This window comes from Bidens hawaiensis, unplaced genomic scaffold (assembly GCF_021521415.1).
Source record: "Bidens hawaiensis isolate Kalapana, Puna unplaced genomic scaffold, B.hawaiensis_p1.1 tig00011819_1, whole genome shotgun sequence".
In the NCBI taxonomy this organism is placed as follows: domain Eukaryota; kingdom Viridiplantae; phylum Streptophyta; class Magnoliopsida; order Asterales; family Asteraceae; genus Bidens; species Bidens hawaiensis.
This window is the reverse complement of record NW_027491940.1, coordinates 558,823-580,315: the sequence shown is the minus strand read 5'-3', so window position 1 is coordinate 580,315 and position 21,493 is coordinate 558,823. Positions and strand designations below refer to the sequence as shown.

General features: G+C 34.3%; 1 protein-coding gene and 2 pseudogenes across 2 annotated transcripts; 1 reads left to right on the top strand and 2 right to left on the bottom strand.

Annotated features, from left to right (window-relative positions):
• The first annotated feature begins 356 nt into the window (after positions 1–356).
• On the top strand, positions 357–5,534 carry LOC143539180 (1-aminocyclopropane-1-carboxylate oxidase homolog 11-like; annotated as a pseudogene). The gene is made up of 3 exons (XR_013136387.1): positions 357–791; positions 3,462–3,839; positions 5,172–5,534. The product of XR_013136387.1 is annotated as a 1-aminocyclopropane-1-carboxylate oxidase homolog 11-like (transcript).
• A 2,026-nt stretch (positions 5,535–7,560) lies between these two features.
• Positions 7,561–11,847, bottom strand: LOC143539149 (uncharacterized). Its single transcript, XM_077032550.1, has 6 exons — positions 11,702–11,847; positions 10,875–11,288; positions 9,890–10,007; positions 8,630–8,979; positions 7,804–7,902; positions 7,561–7,733 (listed from the first exon to the last, which is right to left on the bottom strand). The coding sequence occupies exons 1-6, from the start codon at positions 11,845–11,847 to the stop codon at positions 7,622–7,624; spliced, it is 1,239 nt and encodes a 412-aa protein (XP_076888665.1). The 3' UTR covers positions 7,561–7,621.
• Positions 11,848–19,462: 7,615 nt separating this feature from the next.
• Positions 19,463–20,397, bottom strand: LOC143539166 (putative calcium-binding protein CML25 pseudogene; annotated as a pseudogene).
• Between the last annotated feature and the right edge of the window lie 1,096 nt (positions 20,398–21,493).

Here is a 21,493-nt window from a genome sequence, read left to right as displayed (position 1 = left end):
GATTATGGTGGAAAGCATAGTGGGTGAAATCAAGAGGCTTGGTTACCTTTGAATAAAACATAGATCGGGTGAACCTTCATTATTGTGGGAGGATTGATGTATGTTCATACTTTAACCGAGTTAGACGAGAAAAATTATAATCAGGTGTTATGGTCCGTTTCGTGGGTGTTTTGAGTCTAGCTTCTTGCCAGGCCCGGTGATTGTTTGTGTAATTGGTTTTTTTATTAATGGATATCTTCGTTTGTCTTTTTTTTTTTAAAAAAACACCCCCTATGTCATTATCTATCTCTTAACTCCTTAAATAAACCATCACTCTCATCAAACCACTACCACCACTACCACCGTAATTAACCACCACCCATGGAGTACAACCGTCTAACCGAACTCAAACACTTCGACGACTCAAAACTCGGAGTCAAAGGCTTACTCGACACCGGCATCACCGCCATCCCACGCTTCTTCCACCACCCACCCGACAACAACCACCTAAAAACACCAACAGTCCTAATACTAAACTTACAATTCCTATAATCAACCTATCCGACCAAAAGTCAACTGTCGTTGACCAAATTAAAAACTCAATTTCCACATATGGGTTTTTCCAGATCGTCAACCATAATATTCCGGTACCGGTTATTGATAATGTAATCAATTCGATGAAGGTGTTTTTTGAAGAGTCGAGTGAGTATAAGATGAGATATTATCATAGAGAGATAGGTAAAGGCGCGGCGTACTCGACTAATTTTGATTTGTTTCGGTCGAAGGCGGCGAGTTGGCGAGACTCGTTGCAGGTTCGAATTCGGGTTTTGAGTATTTGAATTTTGGTTGTAAATGTATGAGTGGTGTGGATGGGTCGGTTTGGGCTGGTTTTGGGCTGAAAGTGTTGTAAAAAATTATTCACTTAATCGAGATTAATCAGATCGGAATTTAATGTATAATTTGAGTTTTATACACTCATTTTTATTTGTAATTTTCAGTTTTATATATACATGCACACATTTTTATATGTAATTTTTAGTTTTATATATACATTTTGGCCGGAAATTACTGGAAACCGCTGATTTTGGCCAGAATCTCATCAGATTAAGCCGATTAATCCCGATTTTTTGCCGGATTTGAGAATTTACCGATTAGCCCAAAATTAATCAGTGAAAGAGAAAAAGGGGGAGTGGGGTAGGGATTAATTGGCACTAGTCGGAATTTTTGCAACACTAGTAACTGCATTAAAAGCCAAAACTTTTTGAATATTTGAATTTGGTTGTAAATACACGAGGGGTGTGGTTGGTTCGGTTTGGGTTGGTTTTGGCTAAAACTGCATTGAAAACCTTAAAAACCGAAACTTTGGTTTTTGAGTTTTTGAGAATGTTCGGTTTTGTTTTTTTGGTTGTTTCGTGTTTGTCATTTGAGTTTGAAATGGGCCGAACCAAAACCAAAGATTCGGTTTTTAATCATAAATTCGTACTTCAATGTATGAGGGGTGTGGATGGGTCAGTTTGGGTGCATTAAAAACCGAAACTTTAGTTTTTGAATATTTTAGAACGTTCGGTTTTGGTTTTGTCATTTGAGTTTGAGATGGGCTGAACCAAAACCGAAGATTCGGGTTTTTAATCATAAATTCGTACTTAAATATATGAGGGGTGTGGATGGGTCGGTTTGAGTTGGTTTTGGGCTATAAAATACTGCATTAAAAGCCGAAACTTGTGGTTTTTGAATATTTGATAATGTTCGGTTGGTCTTGAGTTTTTGGTTGTTTCGGTTTTGTCATTTGAGTTTGAAATGGGCTGAACTAGAAACAAAACTTTGAAATTTGATTAGGGAGAATTCGATTTACTAATCAAGTCGAATACAAATTTATGATTATAATTTTGATTCGAAACTCGAACTCAAATTTATGTTAGTAAGCGAACTAACTTCCTGCCGAAAATGAGCTGAACTGTTCGGTAAGAAGTTCGTTTATTTTCAGACTCGAAAAACATGAAATGTAATTCGGGAGAATCCGATTTAGTAGTCGAGTCGAATATGAATTTTTTATTTTTAATTCAATTCAAAATTCTAACTCAAATTTATGTTAGTAATCGAACGAACATAAACGAACTTCCCACCGAAAACAAACTGTTTGTGTACGGTTCAGTGGGAAGTTCGTTAATGTTCGGACTCGAAAACTCTAAATTTGATTGGAGTCGAATTCAGTATTCAAATTAGAATTCGATCGGTTCAAATTATAGAAATCAATTTCGAATCGAATACGAATTTATGATTGGGTTAATTTCGGTTAATAAGCAAAATCAAACTTGGGCTAAAATTTTCGCTTGGAAAAATATGAAAATATGAATGGTTTGGTACGGTTAACCGAGGGTGCAATTTTGACTTGTATCGGTCAAAAGCTGCTAGCGAGACTCGCTGCAGGTAAGGGTTTTGTTAGTACTCGAAAAACTAGAATTCAGAATCAAATTTGAAGGTTCAAATTTCGTTTTAAAAATTCATATTTGACATAGAATTTCGAGCTCAAGTTATGTATATGAATTATGAAATCAGGCTTCTAATGATTTTTTAGTTAGGGCAGTAAGCGAACCAAACGTTCAGTGAGAAGTCCGTTTGTGTTCGTTTAACTAAATGAATGAACACAAAGAATGAACACAAACAGGGGTCGCGTTCGTTCAATTAGTGTTCGTGAACGTTCGATGATATGCTCATTTATGTCCGTTAATGTACATGAATATGATGTTAGGAAAAACACTAATGCAAAATTGGTAGCTGGACCAAACCGTTGACACTCACCATTCTCGGTTAACCAGATCAAGTAAAACATTATTTTTGTTCGTTTGTGTTCGTGAACCGTACATGAACAATTTCATTTTTTAAATAAACTAACAGGTACAAGAAATTCCGTTTGGTTAGGTGCTTATGAACCGTCGCTTGTCTGATATAAGCTAGGGGTGGCAAATAAAAAAATAAAATGATTGAAACGGGTCAAAACGGGTTGACATATCTCAAGATTTTTTTATGGAACGAGAAAAACGGAGGAAAATTCTTAGTACTTTACATTTTTAGTTTTTGATTTATATTTCGAGTTATGATTTTTTTTGAATTTTTTAATGAGGAGTTTTTGAAATGGCTCGAAATGAGTTGAGATTTCAAAAACCCCTCATTGAAAAATTCAAAAAAAAAATAATTAAAAAATCATAACTCGAAATATAAATCAAAAACTAAAAAAGTAAAAATACCAAAAAGTTTCTCCGTTTTTCTCGTTTCATAAAAAAAAAACTCGAGAAATGTCAACCCGTTTCAATCATTTTCTTTTTTTAGTTTGACCCATTCTGACCCATTATATACATTTTAATACAACTCATTCAACTCATGGGTCACATTTGCCACCCCTAGCCTTAATTTAAGTCATATTGAAAATATTCGAATAATTCTTATATTTGAAATTTGATTCCGTTGACCACCGGGAACTGCAGGTAAGGATGTCACCAACGGAGCCGAACTGGGAAGCCGTGCCCGAAATGTGTCGGGAAGCACTAGCCGAATGGGACAAGGCAGCGGTCGTGTTAGCCGAAAATCTGATGTCGATATTATGTGACGGATTAGGAATAAAAAGTGACAGACTGAAGGAACTGACATGCTTGGAAGGAAGGGTAAGCGTGGCTCATTATTATCCGCCGTGTCCTCAGCCGGAGCTCACGATGGGGCTGACGCCACACACCGATCCCGGAGTGTTGACCATGGTGGTGCAGAATGAAGTCGGCGGGTTGTTGATGGTTAAGTGTGGTGATGAGTGGGCTGACGTTGAGGCGGTTCCTGGTGCTATTGTTGTCAACATAGGTGATCTGCTTCAGGTATATAATAAGTTACGAGTTTTGGTTATACAGAGTTTTATACCCGTCAGGTGGTCGTTACTAATTATTTATCGGGTTTATTATTCATACTTAGAGGTGGCAAATGTGACCTATGGGTTGTATTAAAATGTATATAATGGGTCAGAATGAGTCAATCTAAAAAAAGAAAATGATTGAAATGGGTCAAAACGGGTTGACATTTCTCGAGTTTTTTTTTTTGAACGATTAAAACTTAATCGGAGAAAACTTTTTAGTATTTTTACCTTTTTAGTTTTTGATTTATATTTCAAGTTATAATTTTTTAATTGTTTTTTTTTAAAATGAGGGGTTTTTGAAATCTCAACCCATTTTGACCCATTTCAAAAAACCTCTCATTAAAAAATTCAAAAAAAATAATTAAAAAATCATAACTCGAAATATAAATCAAAAACTAAAAAAGTAAAAGTACTAAAAAGTTTCCTTCGTTTTCTCGTTTCATAAAACAAAAAAACTTCAAGAAATGTCAACCCGTTTTGACCCGTTTAAATCATTTTCTTTTTTTAGTTTGACCTATTCTGACCCATTATATACATTTTAATACAACTCATTCAACCCAATGGGTCACATTTGCCACCTTTATCATACTTGTTCGGTAGTTGTTATGAATCGTGTTTTTGGGGAAATTTGATTTAAACTCATCTGAAAAACTGATTTAAAATACTAAATATTTATATTTCTATAAGAATTTTATAATTTATACAATTATAATTATTTGTATGATTTTAACAACTAGGAACATACTATTTGTTATACTTCTTAGATTAATATAATATTTTTATATACTTGGTTTTCATGCATGTATACATGTTTGCGACTAGTGTTGTAAACGGATCGAACCGAACCGGACGAGACATTGTATGTGTTGGTCCGTTAAGCTTTTGCCAGACAAACGAACGGTTCACGAACACTATTGAACCATGCGGCCCCTGTTCGTGCTCGTCCATTAAGCTCACTGAACGCTATTTTTTTTGTTCATGTTCAGTTCGTTTATTAAATGGACGAACATAAACGAACCTCTTGCTGAACAGACGCCTGATCCGTTTACAACCCTATTCTCGACGGTATGGGATTGGTTTTAAAAAAATTATATGGGTTATGATATTAGGTTATACCCAGCCTGATTACCTAAAACATACATAACCGTTTACACAATCCATACTCGAATTATTATTATTATTATTATTATTATTATTTTATTTTATTTATTTATTTTTCATTGGGTATTACACAAATCCAAACACTTGCTTACACGAATTAATCCATATACATGTTCATGTTATTTTACATTACAAGATGATGTCAAACGATGAATACAAAAGTGCGCAACATCGCGTATTAGCAAACCCTGCTGAAGGTGCGCGTGTTTCCATTGCTACTTTTTTCAACCCAAGCATCAGAGATAAACTCTACGGTCCATTCCCAGAGCTCGTGTCTACCACGAAACTTGCTGTTTACCGGGATTTCGTGTATGAAGATTACATGAGAAGGTTTTTCACCAAAGAACTTGATGGGAAAACATTGACCAATTTCTACAAAGTTGATAACACAAAGGCATAATGTGGTATATGGTTATTTGCATACTTGTATTGTTTGATGTAAAGCATAATGTGTTCTTGAAATTGCATATAGAATAAAAATTAAAGAGACAATTGATACATTTGGATATTATAATTATTCTCACTTTATTATGGTAAGTGTATAGCTTTTTTGAATAGTTAATAATTTATTAGGGATTACTCCATAGAAACGTATTAAAGCCTAGCTACCCGAGGTAACATAATGGCGAAAGACGACCCTATGTGTTCACAATTGCATATAGTGTTTGATAGTCCAAGCCCATCGTCTCCAGTTATGAGAAAAACCCGCTGTCAAAGGTCCACTATGATAAAACTGAGTTGGGATCGCATTCAAACTTAAAAAGTATACAAGAGATTTATAATACTCATTAGTTTATTTCTTTTCATAACTCATCTCGTGTAACAAATGTTTAAAGCTAGCATAGTATATAGTAAAAACACATAGGACTGTTCAAAAAGCTCGCGGCTTGAAATTCGGGTGCACGATTCGTTCGATAAAAGCTTGAATAAGATTTAAAACAACCTAAAAGTTGAGTTGGCTCATTTTTGTAACCGAGCCAAACTTGTCCCAAGCTCGGCTTGGGTCATTGCTCGGCTTGTTGGCTCGATCTTAGGCTCGTTTAACTTCAAAACAAGCTAGAGCCTAGCTGAGCTGCCTCATTTAGTTACGAGCTCAAGCTTGAACCTACCCTAACTCGACTCGTGAACAACCCTAAAACATGTGACTATCATACCCACAATCTCCTAAGACTCGTGTTTTTTCCTCAATGTTTAACCCACAGGTAGCTAAACGCCTTAATTTCACCAACCACATTGCTAAGGATTATCGGCTTTCTCTCAAACACGAGCATTCCAAGCACACCAAACACACCATATCGTGGTCAAACAAACCGCATTAAAGGCCTTCTATGTCCACTTTGAAAAGGATGAATAACGATGCATCTCCAAACACACCACGTTGAAATAATACTCCAAACGAGTTGAGCGAAAAGGCACAGAATCATTAAATGTTCCGTCGACTCTACCTCCTCTTCACAAATTGGGCACACCATCGATGACACTGTAACACCTCTTTTCAATAACTAAACCAAAACTAGAATACGGTTTTGTATAAGTTAAGGATTAAATGGTTATAAATAGAGGTTATTTGCAATCGGTTAATCACCACCATCATCAATAATACAAACGAAAATTAGATTCATAATATCTTATTATCACTTTTAATATGCATATGTTCTATGTGTAATCATCCTCATTTCAATGCATATTCTAAATACAGTAATTTCGTTCCTCTTTAAAGATCTAAACCTCGGAAAAGTATTTGGGGGGGGGGGGTGGGGGGGGTTCAATAAGGAATTCATTCGGGCTTCGTGGGTTTGTCCGAGGACCGACGGGTAGAGGTGCACAAAAAACCCGAACCCAAAACCGGACCCGAAATAAAAACCCAGAATCGGTTTTTTTTATTCCCGGGTTTTTAACACCCGAACCCGTACCCGACCCTACCCGTAGGGTACGGAGAGGGTATGCATTTCGATACTAAAATCCGAACCCGAACCTTGACCCGGCTTGTACCCGATAATACGCGAAAACCCGAATCGGTTCCATACCCGGAATCGGGTTTTTCCGATACCCGAAACTGGGCATTTCAAATACCCGATCTATACCCGAAAAATACCATAAAAATACCCCTAAAAAGTGCTACCTTTTAAAAAATCCAATCTATACTTGTACCCGGAAAAAGCCCGAAAAAACCCGAAAATAGGGTATTAAAATACCCGGTTCTATACCCGACCCGAACTCGATGCATAGGGTATGGTTTTTAGAGGCAATACCCGAACCCGAACCCGAACCCGACCTGGGTATTACCAATACCTAATTTTCCAATACCCAATCATACCCGAACCCGGTTCCATATACGGAACCGGATATTTGAAAAACCCGATCTGTGCACCTCTACCGACGGGTATATATATGCCACGGTTCAATCAGTTTCAACGAACATGTTACCCCCTTCAACAATATCAATGTACATTAAATAAAGCAATAAACATAACACTTGAAGCAAGACCTTCATGCTTATTCTCAATTTAACATGCCCCTATATATATTTACAAATCTTGCTTTTCATTTTAATCCAATACCCGACAAAGTTCATCTTGTGGTCGATCAATCGTCTGCGTTTGATCGCTGTAACCAAGTTGAATTATTGAATGCTTTTGCGCGTTTATGATCACATTTCAAGCATACCATGTTTCTTTTGAAGTTTATGTAATTGCATCTGCAAAACAAGTTACTTTAAATGTGAATTCAAACATTATATTAAACGAAAACGAGATGAATAAACTCACGAGTCGCATTCCCATTCCCCGGGATTGAGTTGCCTTTTTGGTGGGTTTGTATGGCATTGCAGACATCTACTGTTCTTGACAAAATTAAAAAAATTGCATCTGTCATAATTGTAAGAGTTATATTAGTAGACAACATAAAATATAAGGAACACAAAAGGTAAAAGGTAATGCTAAGGTTGAATTTTAAAACTCAATCGATTCGGTTCAGTTCATTAGATTTAGATGTATGTAACCAAAAGCAACTTGAAAAAGTCTGTTATGAAAAAAAAAATAACCAAACCATTGGTTTTTTATACATTTATTTCGGTTTCTCTGCTAACCCCTGTATAATTGTGTTTTTATTTTATTATTATTTTTTTTACATATGGCATGTTTCTGCAATGTAGATTGTGTTTATATTTTATTTTTATTTTTTTAACATTTGACTTGTTTCTACAATGTAGATTGTGTTTTTATTTGAAAACAAATTGTAAAGCAAAAATTTTTTGTTATAAAGGGAAAAAAAATGAACAGTCAATGTGTTGTTTGTTTATAAAAAAAAAAGCATAAAAAATCAAGTTTACAGCTATAACTATCTTTTTACAATATTTTGTGAATTGATTTAGTTTCGCCCGTGTATTTTACTTTTTTTCATTAAGGGGATTTTCGTCCTTAAGCACGTTTATAGCTGACTTTGCTACAAACAAAGCAAACCTGGCTAGAAACATGTTTAAATACGAAAAAAAAAACTTGGAAATTTTGAAAAACAAAAAATACACTCGTATATCTGTTTATAATAATAATAAAAATTTAAATAATTATCAATATTAATTATTAATATATATACCTTATACATAGCCAATCTCCCTTCAACTGAACATGATCTCTTGAACTTGGAAGTCTTTCTTGGAATATAGGAATAACAGACTGGTGTTCTTGTTGCTGAGTTGGACTTCTCCGAACAGGTGGGACCCGCTTTGAAGGATCAATATGAAGTTTGTTGTTGCTAAATTCAACCATATGTTTAGTTAATCTTCTTATTGCTTCTTCGAGCTTTGTGTTGCTAATCGGTTTGTTATGATCAAGGGCGTATGTGAGTACAATGCGCATAACATCGACAACGTGACCACCTTCATTTTCGTGTGCCTTCATATATGCCCTCTCACAGTTTCCCCTTAGATTGCAGGAGCTGCAAACCTGACAAATCATTCATTATTCAATATAAATACTACTTTTTTGTAACTTTGGTAGTATTTTACAATTTACAGATCCATGCTTGTTAGCACGTTTACCTAAACGGCTCGTGTTTTGTTCACTTGTTTAACCCGTTTGCTTTTATAAATTTTAAAACGTATATATATTTAAATGTTGATTTAGAAACCAACAAGTAGATGGGTGTGAATTTCTAACAAACACAAAATGCACGGGGTTGGGTAAAATCTAAATGAGTGGGTCAGTTTTGAGTCGAACCCATGAATAATTGACCTAAGCAGGTCGACTCAGCGAATTCACTCGTTTAACCCAATTATTTTTAAAATTTTAAAAAGTATTTTATTGCCGTTTTAGAAGAAACCAACATGTAGTTGAGTATATGAATATTCAACACAACATGAAATTCGTGGGGTTGAGTCTAAATGGATCGGGTCAGTTTCGATTCGAACCCACGCAAATGTTTACCTAAACGGGTTGTGTTCTGGTCGGCTCGGCGGGTTCACGAACCGACCCGTTAAACCCGCTTGTGTTTATAAATTGAAAAAAAATATAGTTTATGTCTTACCTTTAATAGCTAAAATTTTAGGAAAAAAGAAAAATAAGCATTATGTTTTATAGTTTAAATGTAACAAATTATATATACATTTGTATTTTTGGTTGTAAACTGTAAATTTAGACTTTAGAGTATAATATTCAAAGAAACCATTAAAATAAAATTTTATGGTTAAACAAGCCTTGTTCGTGTCAACCCGTGAAAACACATAGCGCATTCGAGCTCACGTGTCTGGCATGATTTCCGGGTCGTGTTGGTTTCGACTTTCAACCCGCCAAGTCATGAACCCGACCCATTTAAAACGATTATCATCAATCATTTGAAAATAATATTCTTACATACATTTCCTTCATCAATGCCCAAATGTGCCCTTAGCCGTTTACCCGAGTTCACCACTTTTCTGTCTATGCTAGGACAACCGGCTTCTGCAATCATCTCTATGTCTCCATCCTTAAAGTACCTGAACACAAAGAAACATTAACTAAAAAATTAACTTAAAAACAAAATATACATTAAACAAGATATCACAAGATTCTACTGCCAATTGCATATAAAAATAAAATGAATATATTATGGAAAGAAAAAATTTATAATATTATGGAAAGAAAAAAACAATATTTTTAGCATACACATGATGCATACTTAATCAACTACAAAATTTATAATTAACATATACTAAAATTTTTGTTATACTTTTGGTTTGTAATTTGCATATATTAAAATTTGGGCTTTATATCAAATGAGCTGATTAGCAAGCCAGCGAGTCAAACTTACCTTGGCTTTGGCTCGGCTCATTTACAAACAGGTCGATTTCGAGCGAGCCATGAGCTTTTTAAAACACCCAAAATTTTCCCCCATGTCACAAGTTTTGATTTATTACTTTTTTCTATGTAAAAGTGTGTGAATCTTCTATTTGAGCATTTATTTAGGAAGTCAATTTCATAATTATGCAAGTCAATTTAAAAAAAAATTGTTCTTTGTAACCAGAACCTATAAATTTTATATAGAACTTTTATCAAACAGTTTCAAATTCATTACTTTTTTGGCCAAAATTCTCAAGCTAAAATGGCAAAACCGAAACCCGAAAAACCAAACGGTTTCAAACTTTCAAAAACCAAAGTTTCGGTTTTAACCAAAAACGACCCAAGCATAAACAAAACCTGAAAAACCAAAATCGAAACCAAACGGTTTTCAAAATTTTAAAACCGAAGTTTTGGTTTTAGCCAAAAAACGACCCACGCCGGCCACTAACCTAGAAATTTCACAGAGAACTTTTATCAAACACTTGGCGTGCATAAAAAACCAACCCGGAAAACACCTCCAATACCTCATCAAATCAGGCCGATCACGCGCAAACTTAAGACACGCGGTCCGAATGGACCGAATTTGACTACAACCCTTCCCATCATCCAACCATCCACTTCTAAACGGATGATTCTTGACACCATCAAAGTACCCATTTTTCATTAACTTATCCATTAACCCAATCCACTCTGGCCACTGTGGATTATTATTATTATTATTATTATTATTAATTACATGGTTTGATGATTGAAGGTTGTCAATTTCGTCTAATATGAAGTTAATTGCTGGATTGGGGATTAGGGTTTTGTTTCGTGTGTGAATATTATTATTATTATTATTAGAGATTGGTGTGATTGATTTGAGGGTTTGAGATAATATTTGTTTCAGCATTTGTTTATATGATCGATTCAACAACACAAACTTTCTTTGGCGGGAACTGGAAAGATTAAAGGTTATAGCACAATAAACTAGTTAACCGAACAAACGATCAAACCGAAACCAAATCAGTTTGAAACGGAGTATGTAGAAACTAGTTGGAACCGAAACTGGTCAAAACCCGAACTGAAGCTGATCATAACTTGGTCAAAAAGCCAGTTTCAACCCGAACCAAAACTGAGATTTTGACTTTTGTTGACCAAACCGAACCGGTTTCAACCAAAACCTGTTTTTTTGATAAGTTTTAAACCGGTTGGTGCACCTCTAATAATAGGGATGAGAATTTTGTCCCGAATACATGTAGTCATACTCGTATCGTATCCATTTCTCCTTCACCCTACTTTCTTAACGACACCACCACCTAACAAGAGCAACATGCACCACTATCATAGTCACCACCACCACCATCACCACCTGACCACCGTCGTCTCCACCACCACCACCTTACCACCATCGCTAACATTGTCACCGACGTCGTCACTATTGTCACTGTAACCACCACAACCATTATCACCATAACCACCGCAACCATTGTCATTGTCGCCTCCTAACACCACCATTGTCGCTGCCTGACCACCACCACCTTCGTCACCATCACTACCATCGCTTGACCACCGCTAGCCTCCCACCACTGCCCTTGCCGCCTGACCACTACCACCACCACCATCATCGTCATTACAATTTATTTTTGGGTAAAAAAAATTATTTTGAGATAAGAATGTTTTTATTATTTCTATTTTATTCATACAAATTTTTTGGATACCAAATATCATTAACTAATAATTTATTTCATTCTCATAGGTTAACCAAACAAGACAATTGAATGGTAATTATCTATTTAATTCCATTCATTCTCTCATTTTATTTCATTATCTCCAACCAAACATATCCTAGTATTTACTTAGAAATATTAGGCAACAAGTCATGTTGTTAATCCTTTTAGAATTGCAAAACCTAATCTTTTATATACTACATTAATGGATCTTAGATCGGATTAGGTAATCCGTCGGATCGATGAAGGGTATTCAAGAAGGAAGAAAGATATAATGGAATGATTCATTGATTGGTAATGAAAAAAGTGATGTTTGATTGCAATTGAATGAAATTATTTCTTATTCCATCAAAACCATTTATTCAAACCCTCTTCTTTTTTTACATTCTATTCCTCATTCACCATACTGTCTCAACACCACCACTGCCTGACCCCCACCGTCATCGCCGTCGTCTGCACCATCACCTCCTCCACCGGCGGCGCCGCCGCCACCATAAGCGCTAACATTGTCATCGCCGCCGCTGCCACTATTGTCACTGTAACCATCACAACCATTATCACCGTAACCACCGCAACCATTGTCACCGTCGCCTCCTAACACCGCCATCACCACTGTCGCTGCCTAACCACCACCACTTTCGTCGCCACCCTACCATCGCCATCACTACCATCGCTTGACCACCTGTAGCCTCCCACCACCACGATCGCCGCCCTTGTCGGCGACAAGCTACTACCACCACCATCGCCATTGCAGTTTTTTTTTTTTTTGTAAAAAAAATATGTTGAGATAAGAGTGTTTTTATTATTTCTATTTTATTCCTACAAAATTTTTGGATACCAGACAACATTAACTAATAATTCATTTCATTCACATAGTTTATCAAACAAGACAAATGAATGGTAATTACCTATATATTGCCCTTATTCATTCCATTCATTCTCTCATTTCATCTCCCGTCATTTCATTACCTCCAACCAAACATACCTTTATTTACATAGAAATACTATGTTAGGTACCCGTATACAACACGGGTTTAACAAATTTAATTTTATAAGCCTAAAAACATTCGAATTGTTATTAAAAGAAATTGGTATTAAATATAAAAGGTAGAAAAATACACTGTAGTTAAAACAAATAAATAAATTAGTAACACATTAATCATAAAACGAAAGCAAAATATTATATGATCGGACCCAAATACAGCTATTCATGGAGTAAGTGAAAAAAAAAAGAAAGACAAAAAGTGGTAAATTAAAGTACCTTATTATTATAGAAATTCTTTTCGAGTTTAGAAATTATTTTCGTATCTTTGTCAGTTTAGTAATTTAAAAATATTCAACATTGTTATTAAGATTATAGTTCTTGATCTCGATCCTAAAGGCGAACTTTCTTTCTAATAAAACGTTGAAAGCAGCAGGGAGCGTTAAAAATTCAGCCGACTGTGGAAAGCATCAAATATTTTTATTTCAAACATTAAAAGATACAGAATTTCACTATTATAAGAATGTTATTATAAACGATTGAAAAGGACAATGTACTTGTTCCTGTTCGTCTAGCACGTCTTTAACAATTTGTCCTATAAGTTTGTTAGCCTCCCGCTCAAACTTTGTAAGAGTCATAGTCACTGTGCAATCCTGGACTATTATGGGGATCTTGTATCTAAAAATAAGAATGATTAAAATAAATTTAAAAGATAAAGCATGGTCACTATTGTAAATAAAAAAGTAAAAAAGAATTAAGAACCTAATGCATTTGTACTCCTTCACATCAAAAACATTTAAATCCTCTCCCTTGTCAATTCTAGCCTTTTTGGTTTCAACTAAATTTTTACATAAAATCACAACTACAATAATTTCATGATTTTTCATTGCATACAGTTTTGATCTTACCAACAACAATAAGGGATAGAACCTATCCATAATTAATAGAATGTTAATAATGGTATTTCTATGAATCCAAAAACAAATGATTTAAAAAAACATAACATACCTCTTTTATTTCATTAATTTCACGAATGCTGATAAAATCAATTTCATTAAGAAATTCTTCTTCCAGTGACTTGACCATAGATGAAACAACGTACCGATGAGAGGATGTTTCTTTACCAATGTAGACAGAAAGCTGGTGTGATGGAACTTAGGAAAGTAAGTTTTAAAGACGCTTGCCTGCATCTTCGTTCCCTGAAACTTTAGTCTGGTTATGATTGCTGAATCCTAATGTAAAAAATGATGCTAAATATTTATCTCCAAATCCATTATAATCAATCAATTGACCAAATTCCGTTAAGGGTTCTTGTTGTTTGGTTTTCTCCATAGTCTAAGAACTCTAACTTCTATCGTATAGTTTATCATGTAGCATCAAGTTCTAAATCAAAATTTTTTTGGCTCCATGCTTCTGTGTGACATTGATAAAAGAATTACCTAATTTGTTGTGTTTTTTATTTAATAAGATATAGCAAAGTATAATTAGCAATTCTTAGATTTTGGATGCTAGTGGTCAAGAAAATGGGTTTAACAAAAGGAGTAGAGAAGTCAACCTTATATATATTTGACATCACATTATGGAATTTATAACATTATATAATTAACGATCATTGAATGAGTTTAATGGTATTTTGGTAACACAATTATTTGATTGAGCAAAAATCAATCAATTTAACAGATTATGTATTTGAAATAAATTCCATAACTAAAGCAAATTGTTAAAAAAATATCAAGTTAACAAAAATAAGTTGAAATTTAAAAATTCAAACAGTTTGTCAAATAATGTACTACATATTTTGAATTTGAGAAATCATTTAATTTAAAAGTTTACAAATATACATTCTCGTTTTTGGTAATGGAAGCTAATTTAAAACAACTCCTTAGTTAAACTCAAATAAAATCAAAATGAATCCATTTTGATTAAATTAAATGAATACTAAACAATTTATATAATTCATTCCAAACTTATAATGTACCTTTTCTGAATAACAATTTTGTTGTTTAATGCATGCATGGTTAATCATCCATAATCAGTTTTAAGAAATCTCAAATTTTTCGATCTGAATCACAATGGAAAGACTTTGCAAATCACCATAATACCAACTTAAGTTATAAAATAAAAACATATAAAAAATTGTTTACGACATGCGGTCGTTAAATGGTTAAGCAGTCCACATGGAGTGCCTTGTGCGTGTGAGCAGGATATACAAACTCAATAACCTGTGAATATGTCATTGAAAAAGAGCATACACAAATATACATTCTCTGGCAAACAACTTACGAAAGCTTGTTGTGCCAAGTCCTGTGGGTGACGAGCTACTGAAATAATCCAAACCAAAACAATATTAAGCATAGTTAAGTTAATGAAAAGTTTTGTCTTCATAATACAAGAAAATAGAGCACACAACTAAAAAAAACACTCAAATACCAAATTCAAATGTTGAACTAAAAGACAAACAACCATATGGACATCTAAAATCATATATGATGGAACAAAAGACGAAGATTATTCAATCACATTTGTAAACACACTTTAATAAAATAGAGGAAAATAATAAAAATTTAAGCATTATGATTCAAGCACTGCTGTATGTAAAGATTGATTTAGATTTTATTGAAGAAACACTACGAAATCCAGATGGAAATTTAAATAATCACAAATTTATAAGTTATACATGCATTGTAATTACAAAATTGTATACAAAATTGAAATTTAAACCCTAACATTGAATATGTATCATATGAACAAAAAATTGTGCAAAGTCCTTTATGTAGGCAACATAATCACAAATTTATAAGTTATACAACTATATGACTGCCGGATCGAGGAAAACCCTAACATAACAGGAACTATAGACATCTAATAGTATGTAAAACGCATAGAAAGAAACAATTAGGAACGAATTATACACCTAATTAAGTAGCAGAATCGTCAAAGCAAGATATAACATATCTGTTTTCTGATCTGAATATAGAAGATTACGGTGGGCACATCGATGAGACATGGATGATGATGATAAGACAAAGTGATAAGGATTGTCGGATTGAGAAGACGTCGATTTTGAGTATCGCTCTTTGACAGACTTGCATCATTGGAAAAGGGGGAAAGAATGATTTAGGGTTTAGGTAAAAGATGAATGTTGTTATGCGGGTTATTAGATGATAACAGGGTCGGATAAGGAGACCCGGTTTGGAAAAGGTGTGTGGTGGGAGGCGGGAATTGGTGAGGAAGGGTGTGGTAAAAAAATGACACGTGGCATAAGGAAACTTTTATTTATTTATTAGTATAGATCAAGCAACAAGTTACGTTGTTAATCCTTTTTGAATTGAAAAATCTGATCTTTTAAATACTACATTGATGGATCTTGTCGAGTTTCCATAGATCGGTAATCCGTCAGATCGATGAAGGGTATTCAAGAAGGAAGAAAGATAGAATTTAGAGAAACATTAATTAATTACTAATTATAAACTTAAGAGACAAAAACTGAAATACATAACATGGGTAGTAGTAGTAGTCTGACATATATATCCCACCACTCTAATTATTTAAAACAAACAACATGCATGCATAGTACGTTACATATGATCATAAGATAACCAACTACTAAACATAATTGAAGCAATTAAGCCAATCTTATTATCTAGCTACTCCTACACCTTAATTAGGACTTAATTGTCTTCAAACTTCTTCGGTAATACGTGGACTTAACGTTGTTCTTGTTGTCCAGGCCGTCACCCCATGGCCGCATAGGGATTGCGTTGTCCAGGCTTTTAGGCCATGGCCACACAGGCCACCCATTGTCCAGGCAGTCACCCCATGGCCGCATAGGAATTGTGTTGTCCACGCTGTCAGCCGGCCATGGCCACCTAGGCCACCCATTGTCCAGGCCGTCACCCCATGGCCGCATAGGAATTGTGTTGTCCACGCTGTCAAGCCGGCCATGGCCACCTAGGCCACCCATTGTCCAGGCCGTCACCCCATGGCCGCATAGGCGTTGCGTTGTCTAGGCCGTCACCCCATGGTGGCGGCACATGCCACCCATTGTCCAGGCCGTCACCCCATGGTGGCGGCACATGCCACCCATTGTCCAGGCCGTCACCCCATGGCCGCGTAGGCGTTGCGTTGTCCAGGCCATCAGCTAGCAAATGCTGTCCCAAGTGGTTGATTGACTTAACGTTGTTGTTTGCATCCAGGCCGTCCATGTTGGTGCCTTGTATGGTAATGGTGCGGATGGTGGTTTTGTAGGAAGACACTAGTGTAGAAAATGCCATGATAATGGCTATGAAGAAGGTGAGTGCAAAAGGTGCAACTTTTGCCATAGTAATTGTAAGAGTTGATGGCTGCTAAGTGGTGAAGTTTGTAGGTTCATATATATTTATAGTACAAGAAGTGGATTTGCATGAAATAGACGTGCCTTTCTAGATTATATATTAGTACATATTCTTAAGTTTATTATTATTATTATTATTATTATGGATAATGACCAAAATGGCCCATTTTAATAACATTCCTTAACTAACTCACTCAAACTAAAAATACTTAAAAATTATCATTTTCTAAATTGTTGGATCCAACATATTAGAACTAACATCCGACAAATCTATTTGATACTCTTTCGTTTTTATACCAACCACATCTATAAACGTGTACACGCAAATAGTCAGCCATATATCTATTCCGTCGGGCAGTCATATCTATTACGTCGGGCCTCCGTATCTATTCTTTCGGACTTCATATCTATTCTGTCGGGGAGACAGAATATACTGCATACGAAAATGAAGTCTGACGGAATAGATAGGGAAGCCCGACATATTATATATATGAAGCCTGACGGAATAGATTTATGGCTGACTATTTAAGTGAATACGTGTTTAGATGTGGCTGGTTCAAAAACGGAAGAGTATCAGATGAATTTGTCGGATGTCAGTTCTAATATGTTGGATCCAACAATTAAAAAAGTGGTCACTTTGGGTATTTTTGGTTTTGAGTGAGTTAGTCTAGAAATATTGGGAAAAAAATGTCATTTAGTCATTATCCATTATTATTATTATTATTATTATTATTATTATTATTATGCAAGTAGTGATTTGCATGGGAAGCACGTGGATGTGATTTTACAACGTGTGATGAAGAATGCAACAAGTGGATAAAAAGGTTAATTGATTTATAGTACGTTAAAAGTAGTTTGCATGCCAGGCATGTGGAGAGGATTATGCAGGTTGATGGTTATGTTTGCTATAATTGGAATTGATTTAGATCTAGAGTTTAATTTACACTTGTGGAACTTTAAACAAGTGGATTTATAATATGTATGGAGTTATGTTTAGTAGTACAACTTACATTATTACCCGTGTTTCGTGGCGAGAACTTAAGTTGATGAATCATAGTAATAGTAATTAAATTAGGTTTGTGTTTTGTGGTGGGTTTTGTTTTACCTTTTTAGTGAATGATAAATACTACGAGTATATAAAACCAACATATGTCTGTTTATGCTCACAAAAGTCCTTTAACTCAACTTTTTTATATAAAAGCACCCGCACTTGTTGAATGTGAACATAAATGTGATGTTTTTAGAAAAAGGGCTGTAACTGGTTGCACTGGTTATTTTTCTTACATGGCAATATTTTTTTACTAACATGGTTTTTGTTTTAAAAAAAATATATCTTTTAACATTAACTGGATAAACAATATTTAATAAAAAAAAATGCAATATTTGGTTTAATGAGAAAATCATATTACTACCATTACGATCATAATACGCGGATAGGATATTAAACGAGGCTATAAGTTAGTGTCCTTTGTGTTGATTTTGGATTACTGATTTGATTTCCGATTTCAAGTTGTTTGTTGATTTTGGATACAATATTTACTGGTGTGGATGGTTCGCTAATCCTTAGTGCCCTTGCGTTGTTTCAAGTGTTGGGGTTAAACTTATGTTTAATCGTTTGTATGTTTGTTTTATAAGTTTTTTTCATAAAAAAAGGCCACGTAAGTAAAAAAGAATGCATATAAGCAAAATATCCGGTGCTACCGGTTACAAGATTTTTTTTAATTCACATTTAGGTTTAAATTGAATAAGTGGAGGGGCTTTTATATGTAAAAGTTAAGATGAGAGACTTTTATGAGCAAAATCATAACGTATGTTGATTTTTTTTTTTTTTGTGATATTTGCCCTTTATTGAACATTGACCTTGTTTATTCCTTTTGACCATCTCTAATTTCAACCATAAAAATGTGTCATATCCAGATTAATTCATTTAACTTATTTAATTAAATAGGTTGACCTGCTAACCTGTTTTGACCTAATTAAGCCATTTTTATACAAACGGACCAACTAACACGTTTACAACTAGATTACTTCCACCATTTGCTAATCCCTTTTACACGTTTAAATAAATGAATTAACAAGTCATGTCCAAGTTACACGATTTTAAATGTGTGCGAGTTAGATTTTATGTTTTTTACACGAATAATATACAAACAATTCAACCCAACACGATTAACGAACACCCTATGAAATAGCATATTGAAAAATTAAACCTTTTCCTACTCAAAACATAAAGATTCAATCCTAGACCAAGAATGCAATAAACACCATAAGAAGAAAATAATAAAACTTCAAACATTGCAAAAACATTAATCTTCCCTAACAATTTATTCTTTCTGCAACCCCATTTTCATCATATCTTTAAACTCATCAAAATTAATCATACCGTCACCATCCCTATCCGCTCCGGCGATCATTTTTCGACTATCGGTAATCGTACAATTCTCCCCCAAACTCTTCAAAACATTCAACAACTCCTCAGCAGTAATCAATCCATTTTTATCAATATCAAATATAGAAAATGCATCCTTCAAATTCTCCAACACCTCACTCGAATCGATATCTTTTGTGTTCAATTCAATAAACTCGCCTAAATCAATAAACCCGTCCCCATCCGAATCAACCTCCTTGATCATGTTCTCTAGCTCCTCTTTGGTTGGATGGTGTCCCAAACTTCCCATTATTGATCCCAATTCGGATGCACATATTTTCCCATCACCATTTACGTCGAATTTTTTGAAAACTTGTTCTAACTCCTCCTCTATCCGCACCCGAGGATGATCTAACTGCTTGGTGGATGCCTCGGGTGTGGATTTTGGTGCATTTTTTGAAGGGCTTGTGGGTTCTTCTTCGCGGGTTTGATCGTGGGTGCTGTTATTTTCTCCGTGTTTTTTCGACTTTTTCTTCTTTAGGAGATTCTTCAAACCCATTAATTACCAATTTGTTATGATTTGGTGGGATGATGGTGTATGAAAGTTGTTATTTTGGTTTTGTTTGTGTTTATGGTTGTAAGGTGGTTGGATGTGCATGCATGCATCCAGGAGAATTTGCATGTGATTAGGGTATCATTGAAAAAGTAAAATATTATTATTATAACAATAAATATATAATAAATTAGGGAGATGAAATTGGAAATTTAAGGAAAATGTATTTAAAAAAAAGTTAATCCAAATCACTAAAGAAAATATATGTGTTTAATCTAACCTAAGAAAACATGTATTTTTAATCTAAACTTATAATAAAATATTGAAAATAACAGTCAAGTTGGTTATAAAATAAAAAATACGTAATTTAAAAATACATATTTTGGTCCATCCTAATTAAATAGCCCATGAACAACATGAGCGTTTTGGGGTACCGGCTTTTTAAGCGTCATCATGCAATCTCTTCTGGTTGACACCTATATGAGTTAGCTAAGCTTTTGAACTATAGATATTATAATTATTATTTCGTTTGATGATGCAGACGTGTTGACTCATGTTAAACTGTTAATTCAGCCTTTGAAAGTTGTTATAAAAGTATAGTCGTTCGATATCTTATACATACATGACGCATTAAATAGAACTTGTAGAGTGACGAATTATTTAGCTTGTTTAATGCTTTTATCTTCAATTAATTAAATTTTTGCTATAATTAAAAACGTTTGTAAAAAAAACTTCTAAAACATAAATAAGCAAAGTTATAATAATTCATATTCAATAATCAACTAAGCAACCAACAAACACGTTATCATAAGGTTCAAAACATAAAGTCCAAAACATAAGGTCCCAAACATAAAGTCCATATACGGTCCAATAAATAAAGTTCAAAACACATCAACATCTAAACATCTGATATCTAAAATAATAATTCTTTGATAGCAAAGGTAATGCATATAATTATAAAAATAATTAACTAAAAATACTTTATGATTTTACCTTATTGGTTGGAAAAATAGATATGTTGCTTGAATTTTAAACACCGGTAACTCCATAATTATTACCACTAGCAACTCCACAGTTTTCAAAAAAAGTTATTTTCTAAATCATCTCACAAACAATTTCATGTTTTAGGCTTATATCCCAATATTACATTCACTCTAAATAACTTTTGGTATAATCTTAGAAAGCAACACAAAAATCT

Coding starts and splice junctions, on each gene's coding strand:
- LOC143539149 (XM_077032550.1), bottom strand. CDS start 11,847: ATGGTGGTGTTAGGAGGCGACAATGACAATGGTTGCGGTGGTTATGGT. Junction 11,289..11,701: donor GTGGAGACGACGGTGGTCAG/GTGGTGATGGTG, acceptor TAATCTTTCCAG/TTCCCGCCAAAGAAAGTTTG. Junction 7,903..8,629: donor GGAGATTGGCTATGTATAAG/GTATATATATTA, acceptor CAATTATGACAG/ATGCAATTTTTTTAATTTTG.